The 22,462-nt window shown below is 50.0% G+C and overlaps 1 protein-coding gene across 2 annotated transcripts in view; it reads left to right on the plus strand.

Annotated features, from left to right (window-relative positions):
* Positions 1–22,462, plus strand: part of Fam179a (family with sequence similarity 179, member A) — a 49,584-nt gene that overhangs the window by 21,066 nt on the left and 6,056 nt on the right. Inside the window, exons 9-18 of one of the 2 annotated variants that reach the window (XM_005400540.2) lie at positions 826–976; positions 1,168–1,332; positions 4,339–4,492; positions 5,439–5,544; positions 6,327–6,562; positions 8,564–8,722; positions 12,716–12,833; positions 13,217–13,311; positions 14,635–14,824; positions 15,115–15,331. In XM_005400540.2, the coding sequence (XP_005400597.1) occupies positions 826–976; positions 1,168–1,332; positions 4,339–4,492; positions 5,439–5,544; positions 6,327–6,562; positions 8,564–8,722; positions 12,716–12,833; positions 13,217–13,311; positions 14,635–14,824; positions 15,115–15,331 (1,591 nt within the window). Of the gene's footprint in view, positions 1–825; positions 977–1,167; positions 1,333–4,338; positions 4,493–5,438; positions 5,545–6,326; positions 6,563–8,563; positions 8,723–12,715; positions 12,842–13,216; positions 13,312–14,634; positions 14,825–15,114; positions 15,332–22,462 lie in introns of both variants that reach the window. The other variant, XM_013522669.1, reaches the window with a different exon arrangement.

The following is a 22,462-nucleotide window of genomic DNA, read 5'->3' on the forward strand; positions in this document are numbered from 1 at the left end:
GGGAGGCACAGGAACTCTTGGTCCTATAGCTATAAGTTCTATGCGTCTCAAGGCATTTCAAGTAAAAAGCTATGGAAAATGACTGTCAGTGTAGCCACTATCCCCAGATGGAAGGAAGTCAGTTCATCTCAGTCACTGTTTCCCTCCCCAGAAAGGATCCCACTCCAGAATCTCTGCTCAAAACCTTAAATGCGACCTTCAGAGGAAGCCCGGGGCCTCGCTGTGTATTACAAGGCCCTCCGTGGAATGAGTCCTGTCACCTCCCAACCTGTGTCCTATCCCTGCCCGACTCACAGTGCTGTGGCCGGTGTCCTCATAGGCATACTCTGCTCTCAGGGCCTTTGCATTTGCTATGCTAAGAACACTTCTCTTCTGGAAACTGCATGGCTTGCTCTCACCCTTCATATACGTTTCCATTTAAATTTCACCTCTGCAGGGAGTCTCTGAGGCTTTTTTTATGTAAAACAAAGGCCACTGTCACATCTATCTCCATACGTTTCTCTTACCACACTCTCTGACATTAGAGATTGGTCTGTTTATTGTCTCTCTCCCCATTTTACGCAGCTCTTGGGGGGGGCAGGACTTTATTTGTTTTTTTATTCCCTTCCAGAACAGTGATAGGCACAGGGAGGCACGCACAGTTTTGATGACTGGATGGAATTTTTTTTTTGGTACCGGGAATCGAACACAGGACCTCGTGATTGCCAGGCAGGCACTTAGGCCACTGAGCTGTATCCCCGGCCTGTTGATGACTGGATGAATGAAGGTGTGGAAAGTATGGTTGGATACCCCAGGCTAATGGAGTTTGCTCTGACCTTGTGCCAGTTCCAGGTCACCATCTCCAGGTCTGCCCAGGAGAAGATGCGGCTGAAGCAGATGAAGGAGATGGAGTTGTTCCGGAGGGCAAAGGAACCAGAGAGGGAGTGGGAGCTCGCTTCCCAGGGCCTGGGCTCAAGGAGTGCCTTAGTGAAGGAAGGTACTAGTTGCACAGGGCAGAGTCCTTCAGGTTGGGGAACTTCCTGGTCAACCCCAGGGTCCTCAACCTGCCAAAGGAGGGGCCTGTTTGCAGCTTCATTCCCTCCCTACCTTGAGACTGGTCCACAGGGGACACTGCGGCCAGGGACAGGCAAGACTGGCCTAGTCCTAGAACTTTTTCTGTCTCCACAGGTCTCCTTCCCCTGAGGGGCAGTGGGACACTGTCTGTGCCTACTGGGTTGAGCAGCCCACGCAGAAACAACAGCGGCATCCTCCAGAGGAAGCGGGCCAACCGGGCTTCTCTCCCGAGCATCCCCGTCAGCAAGCAGGAGCCCCGCTTTGCCCGCCATGCATCAGGTGTGCTCAGACCCTGCCTGCGATGCCTTGGGACCTCAGCTTCTCTGTCTCAGCCCACTGCCCATGTTAGACTAGGGGCAGACCTGGGGGTGCTGACTTCTAGAGAGAGAAACAATGTTTGGGATCCATAGTTGCCTGTGGGCCAGGCTGCAGACCCATGATACCACATCTGGGAAAGTAGATAGCCAGGCAGCTGTGCCTGCTGATGTGACTTGTCCTAGAGGAGCCAGGAGGGTACCAGGACCAAAGACACTGGCAAACAGCATCCTAGGAAGTAAGTGTGAACACCAGGGGAAGAACAAGAAGGTTCTGAGAAGCCCTGGATTCCCAGTTACTGCTTCATGCTGTCCGGGCTGCACTGGGCTGGCTACAGACTGGGGTCAGAAGATCCACAGGTCCACACCTGGGAAAGGTGCCAATGGACCAACCACCTTTGAGGCTCTGTTCTCAATCTACCAAAGAGCTTCTATTTTGCTTCATTTTTTGTAAACATGAGCTTTCATTTGAAAAGACTTCGTTACTAGAACACATTTGAATATAATCAATCTGGTCCAGAGTTTCCTTCAGTATGGGAAGTGGTAGACAAAGATGATAGACTAATGCATAATTTGGGTGCCCGAAATAGTACTGACTCGTTGACTTTTTCAATTCTTTTTATCGTTTTGATTGTGTCAAATAGTGTTTCTCATTTTTAATGAAGTGATCCTCTTGCAGGCTCAAAGGTGTCAGAAGTTGGCTATAATTTTATAGCTAAGATTTTAAATATTTGCTTTTATTATAAATACCATATTCTACCATAGTATGGTAGTGACTATGGAGAATATGGTATTCTACCATATTCTACCGGACAGAGAAGCAGTGTTTGGGATCCATAGCTGCCTGTGGGCCAGGCTGCAGACCCATGATACCACATCTGGGAAAGTGGATAGCTAGGCAGCTGTGCCTGCTGAAGTGACTTGTCCTAGAGGAGTCAGGAGGGTACCAGGACCAAAGACACTGGCAAACAGCATCCTAGGAAGTAAGTGCGACATCAGGGGAAGAACGAGAGTGTTCTGAAAAAGAGGGTTTTCAGGGACTAGGTAGAATACCATATTCTACCTAGTATAGTAGTGACATAAAATCCCTTTAAAATAAATTTATGCAGGATTTGGAAAGAGGTTGGATTTGAAGTACAAAGTCAGTAAACTTACAGCTAAGAATGTGACAAAAAGATCTTGAGTAGAGCTGAGAGCCAGAGTTCTAAGGTCAGTTAAGGGCACCCACAGTGATTGTGGCCTGTAGGACTGAGACTTTTGCTACTGACTCCTGACGCAGTGTGCTCTGTCATGGTCTTGCTCTTGTGCATGTTTTTGTGGGTGAGTGGAGGGGAAAGATCTGTAAGCAGGTTAGGCTGTCGGGGTTGAGAAGAAAAGCCAGCGTTTTCCTCTTGTAAACTCCCTGGGAACTGACTTTGAACCCTCCTCTTCTTTTCTTCTTCCTCTTCCTTTCTCCTTTTAGTCGAAAATTGCCTTAAATTGCTTCCTAGTTTGCACCCACACCTACTCTTCCCTCTGTCTGGAAATGATAGAATTTCAGGACCGCAAACTTGGTTGTCCTCCTGATTTCCCTAATAAATATGAGTCTAGCCTTTTTTGGGGACTGGATGGCTTCAGGTGAGGTCTGCTGTGTCTATAAATTCTTTCTGTGTGTGCAAAGAATGGAAATTCCTGGACCTCAAGGGAGACTTATGGACGTTAATGAGAAGCTGTCGGGGAGGGGTTAGCAAAGATAAAGTCCACAGAAATCCTAGAAGCCTAGAGGCTGGGTGGCCAGGCAGGGGCCTTTCATGTGTTTGTTGGGACATCCAGGTGGATACTCAGCACCACTGAAGGGCGAGGTGGAGCCAGGGTGGGAAGCATGAGGTCAGCATGCTTGTTTCCCTGAGCAGACCCGTGCTTCTTGAAGCCTCCCAGACAGTGTAGAATTCATGTCATGTCCAGGCAGGACAGGTAGTTGGCTGCTACCTCTTTCTACCAGAAGGTTACCAAGGACAGATCCAGAGACCATTTCACATGCTAATGGCAGAGCTGAGACATTGGGGAAGGAGGGATTGGTGTCTTGGCTTTAAGAAAAGATTGCCTCTCCACCCAGATTTGCCCAGGACCTTCTGGATGTGTGTAGGGAAAAATCATCCCAGGGAGGTGGACCTCAGAGAACAACCAGCCAGGAAGTGCAATGTGGTAGTGAGAGCTCTGGCCTGGAGGAGACCTCCTTCCCTTGCTGCGTGATGGAGGATTGGAGGGGCTGCGGGTGGGTCCCCCAGGCTCCCGGAGTCTCTGCTACCTCAGTGTGTGCTTGGGGCATTGCACTAAATAGAAGGCCTTTGCAGTTCCTTTCTGTGCTAGGATTTAGGATTCTAGTGTCTGTTCCACAAGGAAGGAGAGATCAGAAAACATGCACTGGATTTAATCACTTTTGCTTGTTACCAATCCTTGCAAGGGTGACTCCATCTTGACCCACATTGTCTCCCTGGTGCTTTTTACTGTTCCTGCCTTCCTCCAGTCATCTGTCCGAGGTGCATTTCCCTGTTCGGACAACCTCATGGGTGGTGGGTGTAGGAGGGCAGGAGCAGAGGCTCTGGGTGGGAGCGAGGTCAGAACACCACCGGATTAAAGAGTCATTCATGAACGGCTCACTGGGCTCAGCTAGGGCAGGACTGGAAGCAAGTCACAGGCTCACTGGGCGCTGTCACATGGCATCAAATGGCATGTTCCAAGCCAGCGTTTGTAATGGTCAGGCTGGCAACGGTGGGAATGGAGCACACCAACCAAAGGTGGAGAGCTAGGTGGTCTCCTTGCCTCCTGGATTCAGGTGAGGCCTGATCACTGGCTTCTTGGCCCTCCCTGCGTGGAGGGCTCCATGCCACAGGCCAGGCCTGGAAGGAAGGGTTGGGAAGAGCACCCAGTAGGAGTGCCTGCCTGTCCTCCTGGGTGAGCGTGCTGTATCTTTCCTTTTCTGTGAGTGCAGCTAACTCATTACCTGCGGTGCTCACTCTGGGGTCTCCTGAGTGGAGGGAAGAGGAGGAAGAGAGGGATCTTACAATCTTCAAGGAATTACGGCCTTTCTCGAACCCAGAGCTGGGCTTGATGGATGCCCTTCAGGGCCTCAGCAGCAGTGACTGGTGAGGTGACCCCTTCTCTTTGTGTCCCACGACCTGGGTGGGGGTAGGGTGGGAAGCAAGGCTGTTGGAGTTTGGAGAAGAGCCCCTACCCCCAGCTGCCCTTCTGCCCCGGGCCTTGGTACCATGGCAGGAAAAGCATTTGTGTGTGTGCATGCATACCTGTGCATGTACCAGTGTGTGATGTCTCCGGTTTCCTGTGCATGCCCTGGGTTCCCAAGCACTCCTGTGCACTGTTCTGTGAAATGCCAGAGCCAGGCATAAGAAGCATGAATTTGGCTTCAAAATGTGGGGACCAAGACCATCGCAGCCCTTTACTTCTCGGACCAAATTAATGTGCTCTCAGTGGGCCTTGCCCTGCACTAGTGAGACACACTATCTTAGTCATGAGTGGTGACCTACGGTCCAGAACTCTCACAGAAAGCCCTCTAGGTCTCCACCTCACTCTGAAAAGTATCTGCTTTCTGTCAGGGACCCAAACAGGTTCTGGATGGCTTCCAACCCAGAACTACCAGAACTGAAGACTGACTTGGCTCCCTATAAGGTGGCTGGTGCTAGCCAGCCATAGTGGCATATCAGCCATAGTAGCACATGCCTGTAATCCCAGCATTCTGGGAGGTTGAGGCAAGAGGATCACAGGCTCAAGTCCAGCCTGGGTAATTTAGTGACTTAGAAAGACCCTATCTCAAAATAAAAAGGCAGGGGCTGGGCAGGCTGGGCATGTAGCTCAATGTATAGGCGCTGGGTTCAATTTGCAGTACAAAAAAATAAAAGTTTATACCAAATGAATGGTTAGGACGTCAGGCCTAGGTGTTGCCCCAGGAAGCTCTGCCTCTGAGGGAGTCTTGCCCCGCTGCGGGCGTGTGGAGTGGCGGATGGGGTGTTGGGGTGGGGGAGGACCCCGGTCTGCAGAGGGAGCAGCTGTGACAGGTCTGGCCTTGATTCTCAGGCAGATGAAGGAGAAGGGCCTGGTGGGCATCCAGCGCCTGGCAGCTTGTCACCCGGAGGTCCTCACTGGGAGGCTGCACGACGTGTCCTTGGCAGTGAGCGGGGAGGTGAGGCCTCTCCACTACCTGTGTGCTGTGCCCCTGTCCCCAGCCTCCCCCCTTTCCCTGGTACAGGCTTCGAGGCGAGTCATGCAGCGGCTGTGATGGGAGCCATGGCTCCCCAGAACGTGAGTGACCCTGCCTCTCTCTCAGCCCTCAGACACCAAGGTAGGAGGGGCTGTCATACTTCACAGGGGAAAGCTGAGGCTAAGGGTTTCTTTATTTGCAGTCCATGGGAGTTGAAACATCTAGAATTCCATGTGTCCTTTTGTCACAGCCTCAAAATGTCTGCTATCTCGATGGTCCTCTGGGCCCAAAATGTCTAAGGAGAGAGTGTCCTGGGCCAGGTCCCTGGCCTGTCCCCAGGCCCCCAGAGAGAGGCAGTGAGGTGCACTGGGAATGGATGGCTCCAGGGGGTTGGGGGGCTTGAACATAGAGGCCACTGTTGACGCTGGCTGTGTTGTGGCTGTGCCTCCCTGCATGTGGCCTGGCTCTGCGCCTTCCTCTGCATGCTTCCCTCTCACAGTAGTCTGCAGATCAAATCCGACACTTCTTTTGAACATGCTCTGAGGACTAAGCGATACCAATTTCAGATGATAATGATGGGATTCATAATTTTGATGCTTATGAAATGAGTGCGCGGAGCTGTTGTAGGATCCTTGTTTTTGGTGTGTCGAGGGGGTGGGGGAGGGTGCGGCTGAAAGGATGGGGAAGTTCCATCCTCCACGTGGCCCTGAGACCTTGGCAGGCTCCAGCAGTCCTGGAGGGTCCCTCTCCTCTCTCTCTTCAAGGTCACCAACCTCCGCTCCAAGGTGTCCCGCCTGGCCATCAGCACCCTGGGAGACCTCTTCCGGGCTTTGAAGAAGAACATGGACCAGGAGGCTGAAGAGATCACCCGCTGCCTGCTGCAGAAGATGGGGAACACCAGCGAGTTCATCCAGCGCGCCGCCAGCCGGGCCCTGGGCGCCATGGTGGAGAACGTGACCCCTGCCCGCGCTCTGACGGCCCTCACCTCGGCGGGCGTCTAGTACGTGGCAGCCTGTTGTCTGAGGTGTGGGGGTGGTCAGCAGAGGCGAGGAGGGGAGAGGGCCTGAGATGTCGAAGGAGAAGGGACGTGTGGGAGCCAGGGACAGGGTGGGAAGGAAGTAGGAACGGAGGTTGCGAGGGTCCCTTAAGATATCAGAGGGCCAGAGCACAGGCATGCGTTTCTCTCGTTAGGATTCAGACGCTCCACACACTGGGCTGTGGGAGGAGCCTGCTTGCGCATGGGCCTTTCCCCATCTTCCTGGTGAGAATGGGGCGGGCTCAGCTACAGAAGCAGGAGTGTTGTTCTGCTCCAGGTCGGAAAGCACATGGTGGCCATGGTAACGTCCCAGGCCACAGGGTGCTGAGAGCCCTCAGCTGTGCCCTGGGGGCTCCTTCCCCTCCCAGGGGAGCCCTGCTCCTTTCTGATGAAATCAGGGCCAGTGTGGAGGGTGAAGCACACAACTGCCTTTCTCCTGGGGAGAGATGTGGGGTTGGGCTGCTGTTGGAGCCAGGTTTATTTTCCTCTTAAATCAAAACCAAAGGCATCTCCTGAGCTCTGTCTCTCCCAGGGCCAAATACTTCTCTGTCCAGGAAGTCAGTTAACACACAGACACAGGGGGCTTCTCAGTGGATCCCAGCACCTGCCGCACCAGCCCACTCTGCTAATTCACCACTGCGGACCCCAAAGGTGGGGCATTCCAGAGCCACATTGTCTGAGTTCACATACTGGATTGTCACTTCACCTCTCTGGGCCTCCATCTCTTCATCTGTAAAATGGGGATAATAACAAGGTCATTATGTGGAGCCAAAAATTGATTTGTGAGAGACTGCTTGGAACCCTGTCTGTCTCTGCCCAAGATTCACTGAATGATCACTGTGGGTGAACTGGGCAAAATTAATTGCACTTTTCCTGGCTTCTTCCTTTGGTCTCAGCTCTTTCACCTGCAAGATGATGATAATAAAAGTAGCTTGTGGCACCGGGGATACAGCTCAGTGGCACAGTGCCTACGTAGCAACCACGAGGTCCTGAGTTCGATTCCCGGTACCAAAAAAAAAAAAGTAGCTTGTGGAGTTGATGTGAGACAAGGGATAAAAGGAGTTTGACACAGTGCCTGGCACAGAGTGTGAGGCCATTGGTCATTGTCAACAAGAACCAGGGTCGGGTGTCCCCAGGCTTGTGTGTTTGATTCCTCTAGAGATCTTGCTGCAGCTCAGATTCTGCTTCGGCTCCAGTGTTGCTGGCCCGTGGACTGCACTGAGCAGGGAAGGCTCTGATGCCCTCTGCGTTCCACTGACATAGGACCTGGTGGGGAAAAGGTCAGCACTGCCTGCTGCAGTGTGGACACACAGACCCTGCTCAGAAGAGGCAGCGTTCTGATGCGCTTCTCTTACCAGAGTTCAGGTTCCACCTGTTATAATGAATAAATCCTCCAGTTCAGTTCAACAAACGTGCCTTAAACTCCTGTTACGCGTCAGCTCCTGCTAAGTGTCAGGCTCTGCTAAGTCCCTCTAGAGAGGGAGACCAGTCCCTGTTCCCAAGGAGCTGGCAGCTCTACTGGGGAAGGGGCACCAGGGTGTGACATACATCCTTGGAACAAAGAAAGCACCACCTCAGAAGAAGCAGCAGCAAATTCTGCTGTGGGGCTGGGGAGGAAGAGCAGATCCAGCCTGAGTAGGATTTTCCCGGGGGTGGGGACGATGGGGAAGTGGTCTGGACAAAGGCAGACTGCTGTGCTCAGGAATTTGGGGAACAGCGCATGGCTGCAGGCAGCTATTCTTCGCCCTCTCATTGTTCCTGTCGTCACTTTTAGCCCTGTGTGTGTGTAGGAACTGACTGCCCCTTCCTCAAAGATTCCCCAGCCTGTGTGGGCCAGGTTTTGGAGCCACGGCTGGCGTGAAGCTTGGGTCTCTGGTCTATGACTTTCACCTGTGTGTGCCAGCCTGGGGCTCCCCACCCCTACCCTGTGGCTGACCCCTTGGGTGTGATTGGGTTTCCTTTCAGCCACCGAAACCCCTTAGTCCGGAAATGCACAGCCGAGCACCTCTCAGCTGTCGTGGAGCAGATCGGCGCTGAGAAGCTTCTCTCCGGCAGCAGGGACAGCGTAGACGTGCTGGTGCACACTCTGGTGAGACTGGCCCAGGACTCCAACCAGGACACCAGGTAGGTGGGGCCAGGGTCTGGGACAGGCAAGGCGACTGGCCAGCCCTGAGGCCCCTGGGTCACGCAAAGGGACAGTGAGACGGACAGAAGCCGCGTCCTTCTCTTCCAGCTCCTGCCCTATCTCTCTCCAGGGTCCTACTGGGCCCCTTCAGGGAATGGTCAGTGCCGTCTGCCTCCGCTACCTCCCTTCCCCTCCCCGCTCAACTTGACGTGATGTTATTTTTGTCTCTACCCACCCAGCCCCACTTTTACTCTCTGTAAAACCACTCGTGCATTTTCTCAAGGTATTTAATGAGCATTGATTTTGTTATTAGAGATAAAGTAAGTAAGAAAAATTAAGCTCTTGTTATCTTGCAGCTCACCTCCTACTTGTGGGAGACAGATAATTAACAAGTAAATGTTGTGATCATTTTAGACACATAAGGGACAGGAAGGCAAGATGCGGAGAAGACGGAATGGGGATGGGGAGGGTCTGAGAACTGACCGGCGGGACGGAGGCCTCTGTAAGGCTCAGGCTGTGTGACGTAGGCAGAGGAAATGGGACAAAGGCTGCTGAGGGAGGACAGCGTGGTGTCTGAGGGAGAAGGTGGCCGGACTGGGGGAACACAGAGCCAGGGCCATGGTGGGCAGGGACAGGTCACAGAGGCCTCAGAAGCCAAGGTCAGGGGTTGGGATTTGGGGTCTTGTGATAAGAGGAGTTTTTAGTAGGAGCATGAGGAAGAATCTGAGGATTTTAAGTGGGAAAGTAATGGGATCTGACTGTCCAAGTGGTGACTGAGGCTAAGTTGTTCCAGCCCTCAGCAGAGGGCGAGTTGTCACCCCTCTTTTGAGATGTGAGTGTGCATGTTTAGTCCTCTGGCTCTCACCCCACCCTGGTGCATCCATGCCCGCCCGGCAGGCTGTAGAGGCCACATCGCATGTATCACCCACTACCCACTCTGCGCCATCTGTCTGTCATTTGTTACCATGGAAAAGGCTGCTGCACATACCTGCCCCAGTGCCTTGGCCCCCGTGGAGCTGAGCTGGGATCTCCATGGATGAGCCAAGGGCAGCACTGTGGGCTGAGATGCCTTCACCGTTCGTGGCCCAGTGGGGCTGGGGCTGTCCAGTGCCGCGGCCCTTGGCTTCCCTCATGCCGGCCGAGGTGCCTACCTCCTCATGGCCTGGCCGTTATGTGGCAATGTCTGGATTTCTAATTTTTACCAGTCTAATGGTTTTGTGCAAGGGACAGCTTATTGTTTTCAGAGAAACTTTTACCTGACGACTAGATCTGGTTTTTTCATATGCTTGTAGCCGTTGGAGTAAAAAAAATCTCTCTGGCTGCTCGGTGGAGGACTGATGGCGGGAGAGAGGGGCTGGGTGGAGGGGGACAGCAAGCAGGTGACTATGGGAGTAGATGGCTTTGGTGTATTGTGAAGGCACAGCCAGCAGCATATGGTGGTGAGGGATCCAAAGACAAATCAAAGATATCTCTTAGGTTTTTAAAGAGAACAACTGAGTGAATGATAGGACTGAGAAGAGAGATACTGGTGGAGAGGAAGGTTTTAGATTGTTTCTTTATCTGTACTTCTTGGTAGAAGGATGGAAGTCAAGACTTAGTATGATCCAGATTAACATCCTCTCCTGTCTGAGGTTCCTCTGACTTCAGATGATGCTGACTGTGTTTCATTTTCCTTTTTGGAACCCTATGCATCCCACTTTGGCTTCTGTGTCACTGGGGCTCTGGTTTATCCTTGCTGCCAGGGGCCGTGTCTCTACCCTGCCTGCAGTCTGAACGGAGGTGGCTGGGGAGGGTCTTCAGTCATTCAGTCCCCTCCTTTTCAGGCTCTCACCCCTCTGGCTCCAGCCATCAGCAAACTTTGATGCTTCCCAGTCTCTCTCTCTAGCCCAGACCCTTTTTTGAACGTCAGCCCCAAATCTCTAGTATCTCTAGAGAAACTGTCAGCAAATGTTCTGTTGTCATCTTGGGCAACAAGTGTCCCTGAAGGAAGTCATTGTTTTCTCCCCAAGTCTGCTTTTCTGTATTCCCACTATTGTACAAAGTCACCATTACTTACCAAGTCACCCAAGATGCAAGACAGGGACCCTAAGCTTCCCTGAACCTAATAAATGTTTCCCCCACATTGTAAATTCAAAGTTGACATGTATCTTATAGTCACTCTCGCAGTCACTGTTGGCTATGCAGTGGTTATGACTTGTGTTCTACTATTTGCACATTTGCAAAGTTTGTTGCTGCTGCTAGTATAAACTTGTGAATGAAATTTGCATTGTAGAAACTAAGGCGTGTCCCTTTTTTGCTTGGCAACATTTTCAGAAATCACGTTGGGTACTCTGCAGAGAACTCTTGAGTTTGATTACAGTTTTCAATGTCTTAAAAATATTATACTATTATTCAGCATCAGAATGAAAAGTTATTATGGATGAGAAGAGGCGTGGGAATAGAACAGTATGACATGAATTAGACATCAAGGAAGCAAATATTGTTGAAGGAATGACCAAAATTCCACATTTTATTGCAAAATAACCACCAAAACTTTACCTGACCTAAGGGAGAAAAACATGGTTCAGTGTCCAGAAGGCAGTGGAAATTGCTAGTATTTTCTTTTTCTGTTTTTCTTTAGTGAAAAATAAAGTACGGTGCCTTTTACAATCAGGAGATTGTTAGGTTGGATGAAATACATTAATTCTAGGCACCTCTTGCTCCATGTCTGACGAGCCACAAAATCCTATAGTTTCAGTGCTGTCAGCAGCTCTTTTTTTTTTTTTTCCAGTACTGGGAATTGAACTCACAACATTGCACTTGCCAGGCAGATGCTGTGCCGCTGAGCTAAATCCCCAGCCCCTATGTCAGCAGCTCTTGATTGTGGCCACCTTTTCTGATCCCATTCTTCTGCCTTATTGCAGGTCTCTGTCTCTTGCCTGGGCTGTGATGGTGGCTTCCTAATTGGTCTCATAGACCCAGCCTCAACCCCACCAATTTTCCCTCCATGCCACTGGCAGAGATTTGGACTAGCATGCACACCGGATCACTCCTCAGCTCCCCATTGCTACAGGGCTCAGCCCCACTCCTTTGTGGCTCCCTGAACAGGCCCTGCCTTCTTCTCCAGCCCATTCCCTCCCTGCGGTGAACCTCTGCTCCCTGTTCTCCAACCATTCCCTGCTCATGAGTCAGACTGTGTACTGAGCCCTGCAATGGCTCCTTCTTCCTACTCCCCAGTCCTGCCTTACTTGCAAACTCCTACTCGTCCTGTGAATCCCCATCCTAGAGTCACCTCCTCCATAAACCCCTTCTTGATTCCTTCCCCCAAGTACCACCGCATACTAGGCAGAGCCGACCACTCACTCCTATGCTGCCCTATTTGTGTGCTTCCTCAGACTTCTGAATTTCCCATATTAGAAAGAAATCAGATCTATTTTGGTGTAGCCATTCAACACAATATTGGGTAGTTCAGTGGGTGCTTGGGAAGAGTTTTAAACAACATGAAGGGAAAATTAATCATTAAGTGAAATGACTGAATGAATACATGTAATACATACAATTTTGATATCAACTAAAATGTATGTACGTAGAAGACAGAATATTAGAAAATATATATATTTTCTTTTTTAAGTACTGTATTAAACCCAGTACTTTTATTTATTTATTTTTTTACATTTGAGGGTCTTGATAAGTTACTAAATTTTGCAAGCTGGGCTTGAACTTGCAATCCTCCTACCTCGGTCTTCCAGAGTGCTAGGATTACAGGTATGTGAACCATACCTGGCTGATAACATGGAAACTTTTAATAGTAATTTTTTTTCTTGGTAATGACATTGTGGATGATATTCATCTTTTATATATCAAAATTTTTACTATGGAGGGATTGCTTTTGTAATTAGAAAAAGTATTAAAAACTTCCCTACATAAGTTAGGAAACTTATGGAAAGATATAGAGAAAATTTATCCTGCACTGCTGTGGCTGTTCCTCCTTCTTACTTCTTCTCCCATGGCAGATTTTATGGCCGGAAGATGGTGACTATCTTGATGGCAAATGCTAAGTTTGACACGTTTCTGAAGCAGTCCCTTCCATCTCATGACTTGCGGAAAGTCATGGCGGCCATCAAGCAGCGGGTGAGCAGGTGACATTGAGTTGCAGTCTTCCAGGGTGGGGTCAGAGTGGAGCCTGCCAGCCCTGTGTGGGCCAGTGGAGTGGGGACTGGATTCCACCAGTCTTGCTGGGTTGGGTCATGTGATTGTGTCCCCTGTGATCCTACCTGGTCCTACCCTCACTACCTATATTCCTTGAGCTTCCTGGGCCACCACACCTTCATCCATTCGGTGGAGATCTTGGTCTCTACCCCAGCCACCTGCAGGGTTCTGGAAGGCTCAACTGTGACCTCTGGAGCTATCCCAGGGGAAGGGATTATTCATCTTGTTAAGGCCTCTACTGGCATGTTGGACATTTCCCTGGAGGGGTGTTCATTTTGGCTGAAGTTCTGCATATTTTTTTTAAGGGACTAGAAGATAACCAGGAACTTCCATCTGCCAAAGGCCGCAAGGTGTCAAGGAGTCTGGTGGCGTGTGAGAATGGGCTGCCCTTTGAGGAAGGGTATATCTGCTCTCATCTCTCTCGGGCTCCATGTCCAATGCTGCCTGCAGAGGCATCTTGCTTCCCCAAGGCCAGGCGTGAATCTGGGGTAGATTGGGGATTTGGAGTATGGCTGAGACCTACTTGGTTCTACAATAGGAATGGATGGATTTATAGGAAGTGTTCTCCAGCCATACCTTGGGTAGACCAAATCTTGGGTTTGAGAACATCCACCAGTAGAGTTGGTTCCTGGAGTCTTGGCCGAAGGAGCTCCATTCCATTATTATAGGCGAGATGTGGTGTTGGTCAGGCTGCTAGTCTTCACTTAGATCAGAGATACTGTAGCCATCAGAATGGCCAGCCTGGGACTGGTTCAAAGGCAGAGCTGCAGCATAAGCAGACCAGAAGGTCCAGCAGAAGTGCTGGAGGGTGGTGGTGGGAGCATCTAGGAACCAAGCAGGAATCCATGGTCACTCCTGTGTCTAAAATTTAAATTTTTCTGCAGTATCTTGGGATGATTATATCTGACTCCTTAGAAGGGCGCCAGCTAAGGCCCACTCTGCAGTAGTGACTTCATGACCTCTCTCTCTCATACTCTCTTGGCCAGGCCAGAGCAGCTCCTGCTACTCTGCACCCTCTCTCCCTGCTGTGCTGTCTTTATGCTGCCCAGTCTTCATTTAGAACATGCCTGTTGATTCTACAAGAGTCAGCTCCCCTGTCACCTTCTCTGAGATGGCTCTGTACCCCACAGCCTCAGAGTGGATGGCTGCTCCTTGTTCTTTATAACTCTGCCTCTCTTTGGTCCAGAAGCTCCTTAAGGCAAAGAGCATGTTTCTTACCTCGTTGTCAGTTGCAGCACAGCTCTTGGTAGGCAAGAGTGTAGCATGCAGGAACGAATGGCAGTTGGATGGTGTTGGTCCTGTTAGGTGGGACCTCGGTATAGAGCATGAACTCAGTGACCCTGGCTTTGAACTGAGGGTAGGAGATAGGGGGTCTATATGGAGCTGCTCTCATACTGGCTGGAATGACCACAGGGCTCTGATGAGCATGTGATCCAATGTCAGGGAACAGGCTTCCTAACGTTTCTCCATATACTGGAGGAGTGTGAGCAGGCCTAGCCAAGCAGGTGCAGGATATAGGCATCAGGGAAAAGGTGGGGGAAGAGACTTCCAGGATTCCCAAGGTCAGTGTCCCCAAGCAGCAGGTGGAGGAGAACTGGGTGTGAACTAAGCCACGGTGACACAGTTGTCTCTGCCCCACCTGCCAATGAGAGGGAGCACAGGGCAGGAGGTGTGTCCATCTCTTGGGGCTCTTCCCCAGGGGTCAGGCCCTCCTTCCCCCTAGATTTGGCTCCAGTGGCCTGCGGCTGGTGGTGCACTCCTCCGTGCGGGGAGGCCTGGAAATAGCAGAGCAACTTCGGGAGCTGACCAGGCTGCTGGAGGCTAAAGAGTACCAGTCTCGGATGGAAGGTGTGGGGCGGCTCCTGGAGTACTGCAGGACCAAGCCGGAGCTCATCATGGCCAACCTGGTCCAGGTGAGTGCCTGTCACCTCTGCCCTCTCACCTCTGCCCTCTCACCTCTGCCCGTTTCTCCCTGGCGGGTGCAGCTTCAATTTAGAAAACTCTGAACCAGGTTGGATGTTGTGCCTGAACTCACAGGGCAGCAGGAGCCTCAGAAATGCTTGCCTTCCGTTTGGCCTTTGAGATGCCAAAAGCCTGCCTGGATGTTTGCCAAGGGCTGGGCATGCCTTGCAAATGCTGTCTCTGGTTAGCTTGTCCCTCTGGCAGATTTATGGTGGGCTGTTGGTTTTTGTTCTCTCAATAGGTCTTCGATGCCTTCACCCCGAGGCTTCAGGATTCCAACAAGAAAGTGAACCAGTGGGCTCTGGAGTCCCTCGCCAAAATGATCCCCCTACTCAAAGACAGCGTGCACCCCATGCTGCTCTCCCTCATCGTTGCCGTTGCAGACAACCTCAACTCCAAGAACTCGGGGATTGCGGCCGCCGCTGCCACTGTGCTGGATGCCATGATAGAGAGCCTGGGTGAGCGCCCCACTGTGGTCCCCACTGAGCTCTGGGAGGCAGCTGGCTCTGGAGTCACCGCACTGCTGGGGAATCAACAGAATGGTGAATGGTCCTGGCTGGCTCTTGGGCCAAACATTTCTTCAGAGGCTGCTCAGGGCAGACATCAGCCTGGGCCTCTGAGGCTCTTGGTTGGAGGCTTCTCCAGGTCCCATCCACCTGGTGGTTAAGAGGGGCAGTGGTGTGATGATCTGGTCTAGCCCCTTCATGGCTACACCAGGAAATAGCCCCTGGGGCCACAGAGCCTCTCAGGGGGTGAGTGGGAAGCACCGGGCAAGGCTGAAAGAGTGAGGGCCTGGTGATGGGTGGGAGGGAGGATGGAGAGTTGGAACTAAAAAAAAAAAAGGAAAGAACTATGGAGGAGACATCATGAAAAGCGAGAGGCTGTCACTTCCTCATGTGCTTTGCTGTATCACATTTCAATTCTTCAACATTAGGTGGAATTCTCAGTGCATCTACATCTGTCCTTTCCTTTCATAGGTGACATTTGGTGTATCTAGTGTATAGATGAATGAGCACTAAGAAAGTGGTACATGAGTAGCCTTATGTCTTGGCTGGTAGAAGATGAGTTTTTACAGATAGGTCTCACCTCCATGGGAGGAGCTCATGATCTGAACATTTGGCTTCGTTTACCCTGCAGCTGTATGTCTCTACTGGCACAGGGCCTGTCCTGCCTTAGCATCACAGACCATCCCATGCAGGGTTGGACACGCCTTTTGGCACATTCTCCCCTGCCCCATCTCCTTGCTATTGCCTGAGCCCAGATCCTAGGGCTGGGACAGCATCTGTGTCCTTGGCGGAGCCACCAGAAGGAATTACAGTTACAAATCAAAGGCCTGGTCAAGCCTGTGTCTACCTTTTAAGTTCATAAATATTGTCAATTTCCACTTTTCATCTCAGGGGGAATTTATGATTTGCTGAGTTTGTTGCTGTAGAACAAACAATATAAATCCAGCTCTAAATTATGGTTTGTTCTCAGCGAGGCTCTGGGTAAGTGAGATTGCTGTTTCCAATAACCAAGGCTCTTGGTAAATCATGGTGGGCCTTGGATTTATTGGGAAAGCTGGCACAAAGCAGAATGGGCTTTAGATGTTTGAGGAGGATGAACATCTACATCTGGGGAGAGGAGTTTTAACTCTTCTTCCCCTGGGTACTTCAGCTCTTCTGTTCTTTGCCACCAGGCTAGTCTCCTTGGGCATGGTGCAGTTTGAAGCTTTGTGCTTCACAATCTGGTATCTTCCATGGTCATAAGGTTGCCTCTACTTGGGCCTACTGTACCCATCTGGGCTGGGCACCCTGGAAAGCATGGGATTTAGGGATGGGTATCAGTCCATTTTCTATTGCTATAACAAAATAGCTGAGGCTGGATACTTTAGAAAGAAAAGAGGTTTTCTTAGCTCACAGTTCTGGAAGTCCAAGAGTATAGCATCAGCTTCTGCTCAACTCCTGTGGTGAGGGCCTCATGACAGATGGCATTGCAATGGCGGGAGTAGATGAAGATGAGCTTCTATGGTGAGACAGGAAGTCAGAAACCAGGTAGAGGCTCATCTTTCTCTTTTTATAACAACCTGCTCTCGTGGGAACTAAGTCATTCCTTCAGGCCATGAGTCCAGTGACCTAATTACTTTCCTGTAGGCCCCTCCTCTTAGAGCTTCCTCCACCTCTTCATTTTTTCACACTGAGGGCCAAGCTTCCAACACATGAAAGACCTTCAGGGCAACAAACCACATTCAAATCCTAGCAGCCTGCTTTTGTGATCTGACCACAACTTAAGGTAGAGTTGCTGCTACCAGGAAGACACCTGTTGCTCCACCTTTTTTCTGGGACTGGGTCTCCTTGCAGGCTCCCTCTGGTCCACCAGCCAGAGCCTTTGGTATTGGGAGAATGGAGGCTGGTGTGAGGGGACTATCTGCCTCTCAGATCTGTAGGGCAGCGCTGTGGCTGGAAAGGTGTTTGACCTCACAGGAGTGCATGGCTCCCATAAATCCCTGGCTCCAGGCTCCTGTGGAGACCATGGGGTGGAATACACTGTCTTGGCTGCAGGGGATTTTTGAGCAGGTATGGTAAGAAGCTCTCTGGGTCAGATGGCTTTGCTGTGTGCCACACCCTGTCAGTACAATCAGCAAAAAAAGAGAATGTTTTTGAAAGCATTCCTAACTATGAAGGGGCAAACTGATTTCTATGTCCATGGAGGCCAGAGCTGGAGGGATTTAGGATAGACCAAGAATTCATCATTGCCATCAAGTTGTCTCCAGGAATGGCTCTCCTCTGCCTGGAGTGCTCTGAGCCTGGGCCACAGGGATAAATGGATGCAAATAACTTAGCTTCCCACTACCTGGGGGAGGGGAGTAGCTGTGGAGACTGGGGCAATTGAGACAGGAGAGAGGGGGCATAGCCTTCCCAGACCACTCAAGGTGAGTCTGGTGGTTCTACTGGACAGTGGGAGCAGCTTAGCACCCCAAGGGCCCTCCTGGAAGTGGCTTGGAGCAGTTTGGTGGAGGGAGCTTCCTTTGACCCTGTTACCGCATGCCCTCCTGGAGATTCTGGGCTCCAGGACTGGTAAATTCTGTACAGTGCTTAAATGTAGAAAGTCACAAGCCTTGGCTCAGCATGTTATTTTTCGTGTCTTGCTAATTGCATGGCCGGGGGGGATCAAAAACAATGTCAGGTGAGGTCATCAGGCCATCTTCTGGCACGAAGTCCAGATGGCACAACGAAGTGAGAGGTTGGCCTGCTCAGGCGACCTCTAAAGAGTTCCCTTGACTCTGAAAATGAGTGCTAAGTAGACTCATCAGCCAAAAGCATCTCTTCTAGTTCTGTGCTTTTCCTGAGAGTGGGTTGGGCTGAGAGATATGTTGGCTGACAGAGCGGGTGAGGATTTCTGCTACTGTCCTTACTGGGGGTGGAGGACAGTGAGAGAGGAGATAGGTCAGACAGCTCACTCCCTGACCTCTGCCATTTGTCACTGCCTGCCTTGGGGTCTCTTCGGGCTTCAGGCTCAGTAGCATTCTTCCTACTCATCACCAAGAACTTCTGATTTCAGGGATGTTATTCTGGGAATTAGCTAAGTTTCTGATCGGACTGGTTGGCCCTGTCTTTGGGCTTTGTCATTGGGTTAGCTACAAAAGAAACTTCCCTGCAGGGGCTGGCAGCTCAGCCTCTGCCAGGTGACCTTCACATTCAGGCTTCTCAGAGCCAAGGGAGTTAGTTCTCTTAATTTAGCCCAGCCCCTGGCCAGTGCTGGAGACAGCAGATAAGCCTGGAGTGGGGGTGGCTTCAGATCTACTTCCACTATTTTGCTCTCTGACTGTAAACTTATTACCTTGTGTAAATCATATGACCAACATCACATTGCCAATGGAAGTAAAAATTCAGCATGGTTCTTCTCCACTGTACTAATTGCTTAATATATCTCTATCTCCTATTTTTTTGCCTACACATATACATGTTTCCCTAGTTAAAATGATAATGTGAATACAATTTTGATTTTTTTCTTTAATACTATCCACTTTCCCATGCTATTATGTATTCCTAATTTAAAAAATATAAAGTCTATTTCAGCACTGTAAAAGACATAGTTATTAATGAGAAAGCAGAAAATATGAAGCATTTGAAAAGAAAAAAAAAACTCAAGCAAGTCCCAATCGCTAAGAGAAACAGTTATTATCATTTGGCATTCTTCATTTTAGACTTTTTTGTGCCTATTTATGAACATAGGTGGGATCATAAATTTGACTTTGCTTCCTGCTTTGAAGAAACCAGAGAATGAACACTTACATATGATTACACTCTTGAGTTAGTCTTCACAGCTCTGTCCTGTGGTTGTTTGCATGTTTCTGTGCAGGTGGATCACCGCCCGTCTTTCCCTGAGAGGAACATACCTAGTCTTAGCAGCCACCGAGGCTGTGACATCTCATAACTTCCTGGGTGCTATGCTTCTTGTGGGGAGGCCAACTCAACTGCAGTTTCTTTACTGCCACTATCCATGCTGCCATTTTTGTTTGTTTGTTTGTTTATTTTTTGAGACAGGGTCTCACTTTGTAGTTCAGGCTGAACTTGAACTCACTACGTGTAGCCCAGGCTAGCTTAAATTTGCAGTGATCCTCCTGCCTCCTTGATATGGCAAGCAAGTCCATTGAGAAAGACACTCACAAGAAAACCGAAAAAGCATGAACGAACAAAGCTTTATTAGAGCCGGCTGACAGATCGTCTCCAACACGGAGTTAGAGATGTCTGTGCAGCTCTGGGTCTCACCTTTGGTTTTAGTACATTTCCGGTTCCATAGTAACCATTACTTCATTTTCAGGAATCTCACAAGACCGTCACATAATTAATACAAAGTTTACCTTTCTCCCAGGAGGTCAGACAACCAAATTCCAATGACCATAGTGGGTTAGCCATTAACCAGTTTGCTCTCTTTGTTCTGTTTCCAATTTATGGCTTTGCTCTGCTTTTAAGCAAGTTGCTAAGGGGACTGGGGTGTGGGGGTGTCAACTATAGCTTACATGAACTTTAAGTGACCTCTCTTACTATGATGGTAAAACCAGAAATATGGAGTTTCTCTTGCCCTAGCATCCTGAGCACACCTGGATTTATAGTTTAGAGTTAAAAGCTGTTTGCTGGCTTCCCAGGAGCCCAAGGATAATCTAGTGGCCATGGAGCTTAGCTAGATGAGACAGATGTGATGTCCCCCAGACCTCAGTCCTCTGTAGAAGGGGGAGCCTGGGCCAGGAAGACAGGATCTGTGGTCTACCAGCCAGTGGCTACTTCTCCCCACTGCATGGCTTTTAAGCTATTCTCTTCATTGCAAGGCTAGTCTTGGCTTCCTCTAAAGGCAAAAGAGGAGACCATGAAAACTCAGGCTAGGCTAACAAAGTGCTGATTTCAGACTTTTGAAAGTTAAGTTCTGGCCTCTTAACTGGTCTGTTTACCATGAAGCTTCTTGGGATTTCAGAGCATTTTAGGATAATAATCATAATTGTAACAAAAATAGCTGCTACCTCCATGGTAATGGCGTGTTCTAGGCATGATCTTAAGCATTATGCTAATCATTTAATCATCACAGCAACTCTATGAGAAGGTCCTAGGATCATCCTCATTTTATAAATGAGTAAACTGAGGCATAGATACGTTAAGTGACTTGTCCAATGGAAGATAGTAAAATGTGGAAGAGCCAGATTTAGACCTAGGCGTTCTGCGCTCAGAGCATATACTGTTGATCACTATGCTTTATTGCCTCTCCTTAAACCTGAGCATGACCCAAAAGTTGAGCTTTCACTTTACAAGCAGCCAGAGGAAGACAGGCCAGCTGCCTGGGTTTCGTGCACTGGGGTTCATAAACCAACTTGGGAAGACTTGTTTGGTTCTGATATCATCCTGTCTTCCACAAGCAGTTATCAAGTGCTGTTGTGAACCTGATGCCTTGGGACCAGGGTCTGATGGATGTGCATTTTCAGGAACTCCCCAAGTTCACTTCCTCCTGGCTTTGAGCCAGAGCTAGATTGGGCATTGTAAGAGGTGACCCAGGAGAGAAATCCTCTGTCTTCAAATGTGAATTTATCTAGCATGACGCGGGGAGGGGGAGTTGTGTGGAACAAACAGAAGCACCTGGAAATAATAATATAGGTGATGATGACATAAAACCTATTCTTACACAATTACAACTTTACCAGGATACTTCTTGCTAAGTGCAGTATTCTAGAACCAGATATGTCTTTCATATCCTTGGACAAATTAAAGACTCTTCCTTGCCCTGTGGGTGGAGCTTTTGCAGACGACAGAGGATATACACGTACATTTTCTCTTCTGTACCCATCACAGGTCTCAGGAAGAGAGCAAGGCAAGCAGGAATTAGCTGTTAGCTAGATTTGTGGGCATATGGGCAACATGCAGCTGTGATATCACACTGTGGCCCTGGGAGAGGTGGGAGTGCCTGGAAAGAGCTCCTCAGGCTGGTCCCATCTGTCCCCTGTGGGAACTATTCTGGCCCTGAGACATTGGCTCCCAAACCCCAAAGATGCTCTGGTTTGAATGTTCCCTCTAAAACTCATGCTGATCTGAATAGCCACGGGGCCAAGATTAAAAGGCAATCCTCTTAGTCCTTGAGAGGTGATTAGATCAGAGGGCGCAGCTCCTGAGTAGATTAATGATGTTACTGCCGGGAGTGGGTTACTGTGGGGGTGGGTTCCTGGTAAAAAGAATGACTTGGCCCTTTCCATCTCGGCCATGCACACTCGTTTGCCTGTCTTTCACTGCTGACGCCATGCTCTTGGACTTTGCCGCCTTTGGAGCTCCAAGCCTGATAAACTTGTATTGTTTGTAAATTACCCAGACAGGGTTTTTTCTGTTATGGCAGCAGAAAATGGACTCAGACACCAGGATGTACTTGCTGGGCTGCTTTGGTGACAGGGTTTGGGCCTCCCATCCTCTGCTCCTGACAGGTGCAGGCAAGTACTGCAGCCACACCCCTGAAAGAGGCCTTTGGTTCCTTGCCTCACTTCCCACTGAATTGTGCCATGACCGCTGTGGTTGCATAAAAGGCCAGGTCCTCGGCATGCTGGGGCCTCTGCAGAGCGTGGCACAGGTGCTGTGAAGATAAACAGAGAGCCCTTGGGCCTGGGGAATTTGCAAGGTTAGCACAGCTTTCTCAGGAAGAGGTAGCTTTCTTCACCTTGTGAGTCTTTGTGAGGAACACAGGTCTCCAAATTTAAGTTTGAGAAGCCAGAAGATGCAGCTAGAATGGGGAGAAATGAGCAGCTTCTGGATTCAGTATACACAGGGCCCTGCGGTTAGCTTTAGAAATACAACCTAAGAGGCCGGGAACCTTTTATCTCTGGCTCGGCCTGCGTGCAGTTTCACCATTTGCAGTCCATCTCTGTAACAAACACTCATGCTGTGCTCTATTAAGATACAAGCTAGGATGTGCTCACTCTCAGGGCTTCACCCATGGGTGTGGCTAGGTAGCTGGGTGAGCTGAGCTCTTGGGTGTGGCTGCAGGGCTGGTAGAGCTGGGCAGATAGAGGGCACTGGGACATTTTCTTTTTTTTTTAAAGAAGATCAAGCTGGGTGCAGTAGCCCAGGCCTTTAATCCTT

This window comes from Chinchilla lanigera, unplaced genomic scaffold (assembly GCF_000276665.1).
Source record: "Chinchilla lanigera isolate Chin_1 unplaced genomic scaffold, ChiLan1.0 scaffold00068, whole genome shotgun sequence".
NCBI lineage: Eukaryota > Metazoa > Chordata > Mammalia > Rodentia > Chinchillidae > Chinchilla > Chinchilla lanigera.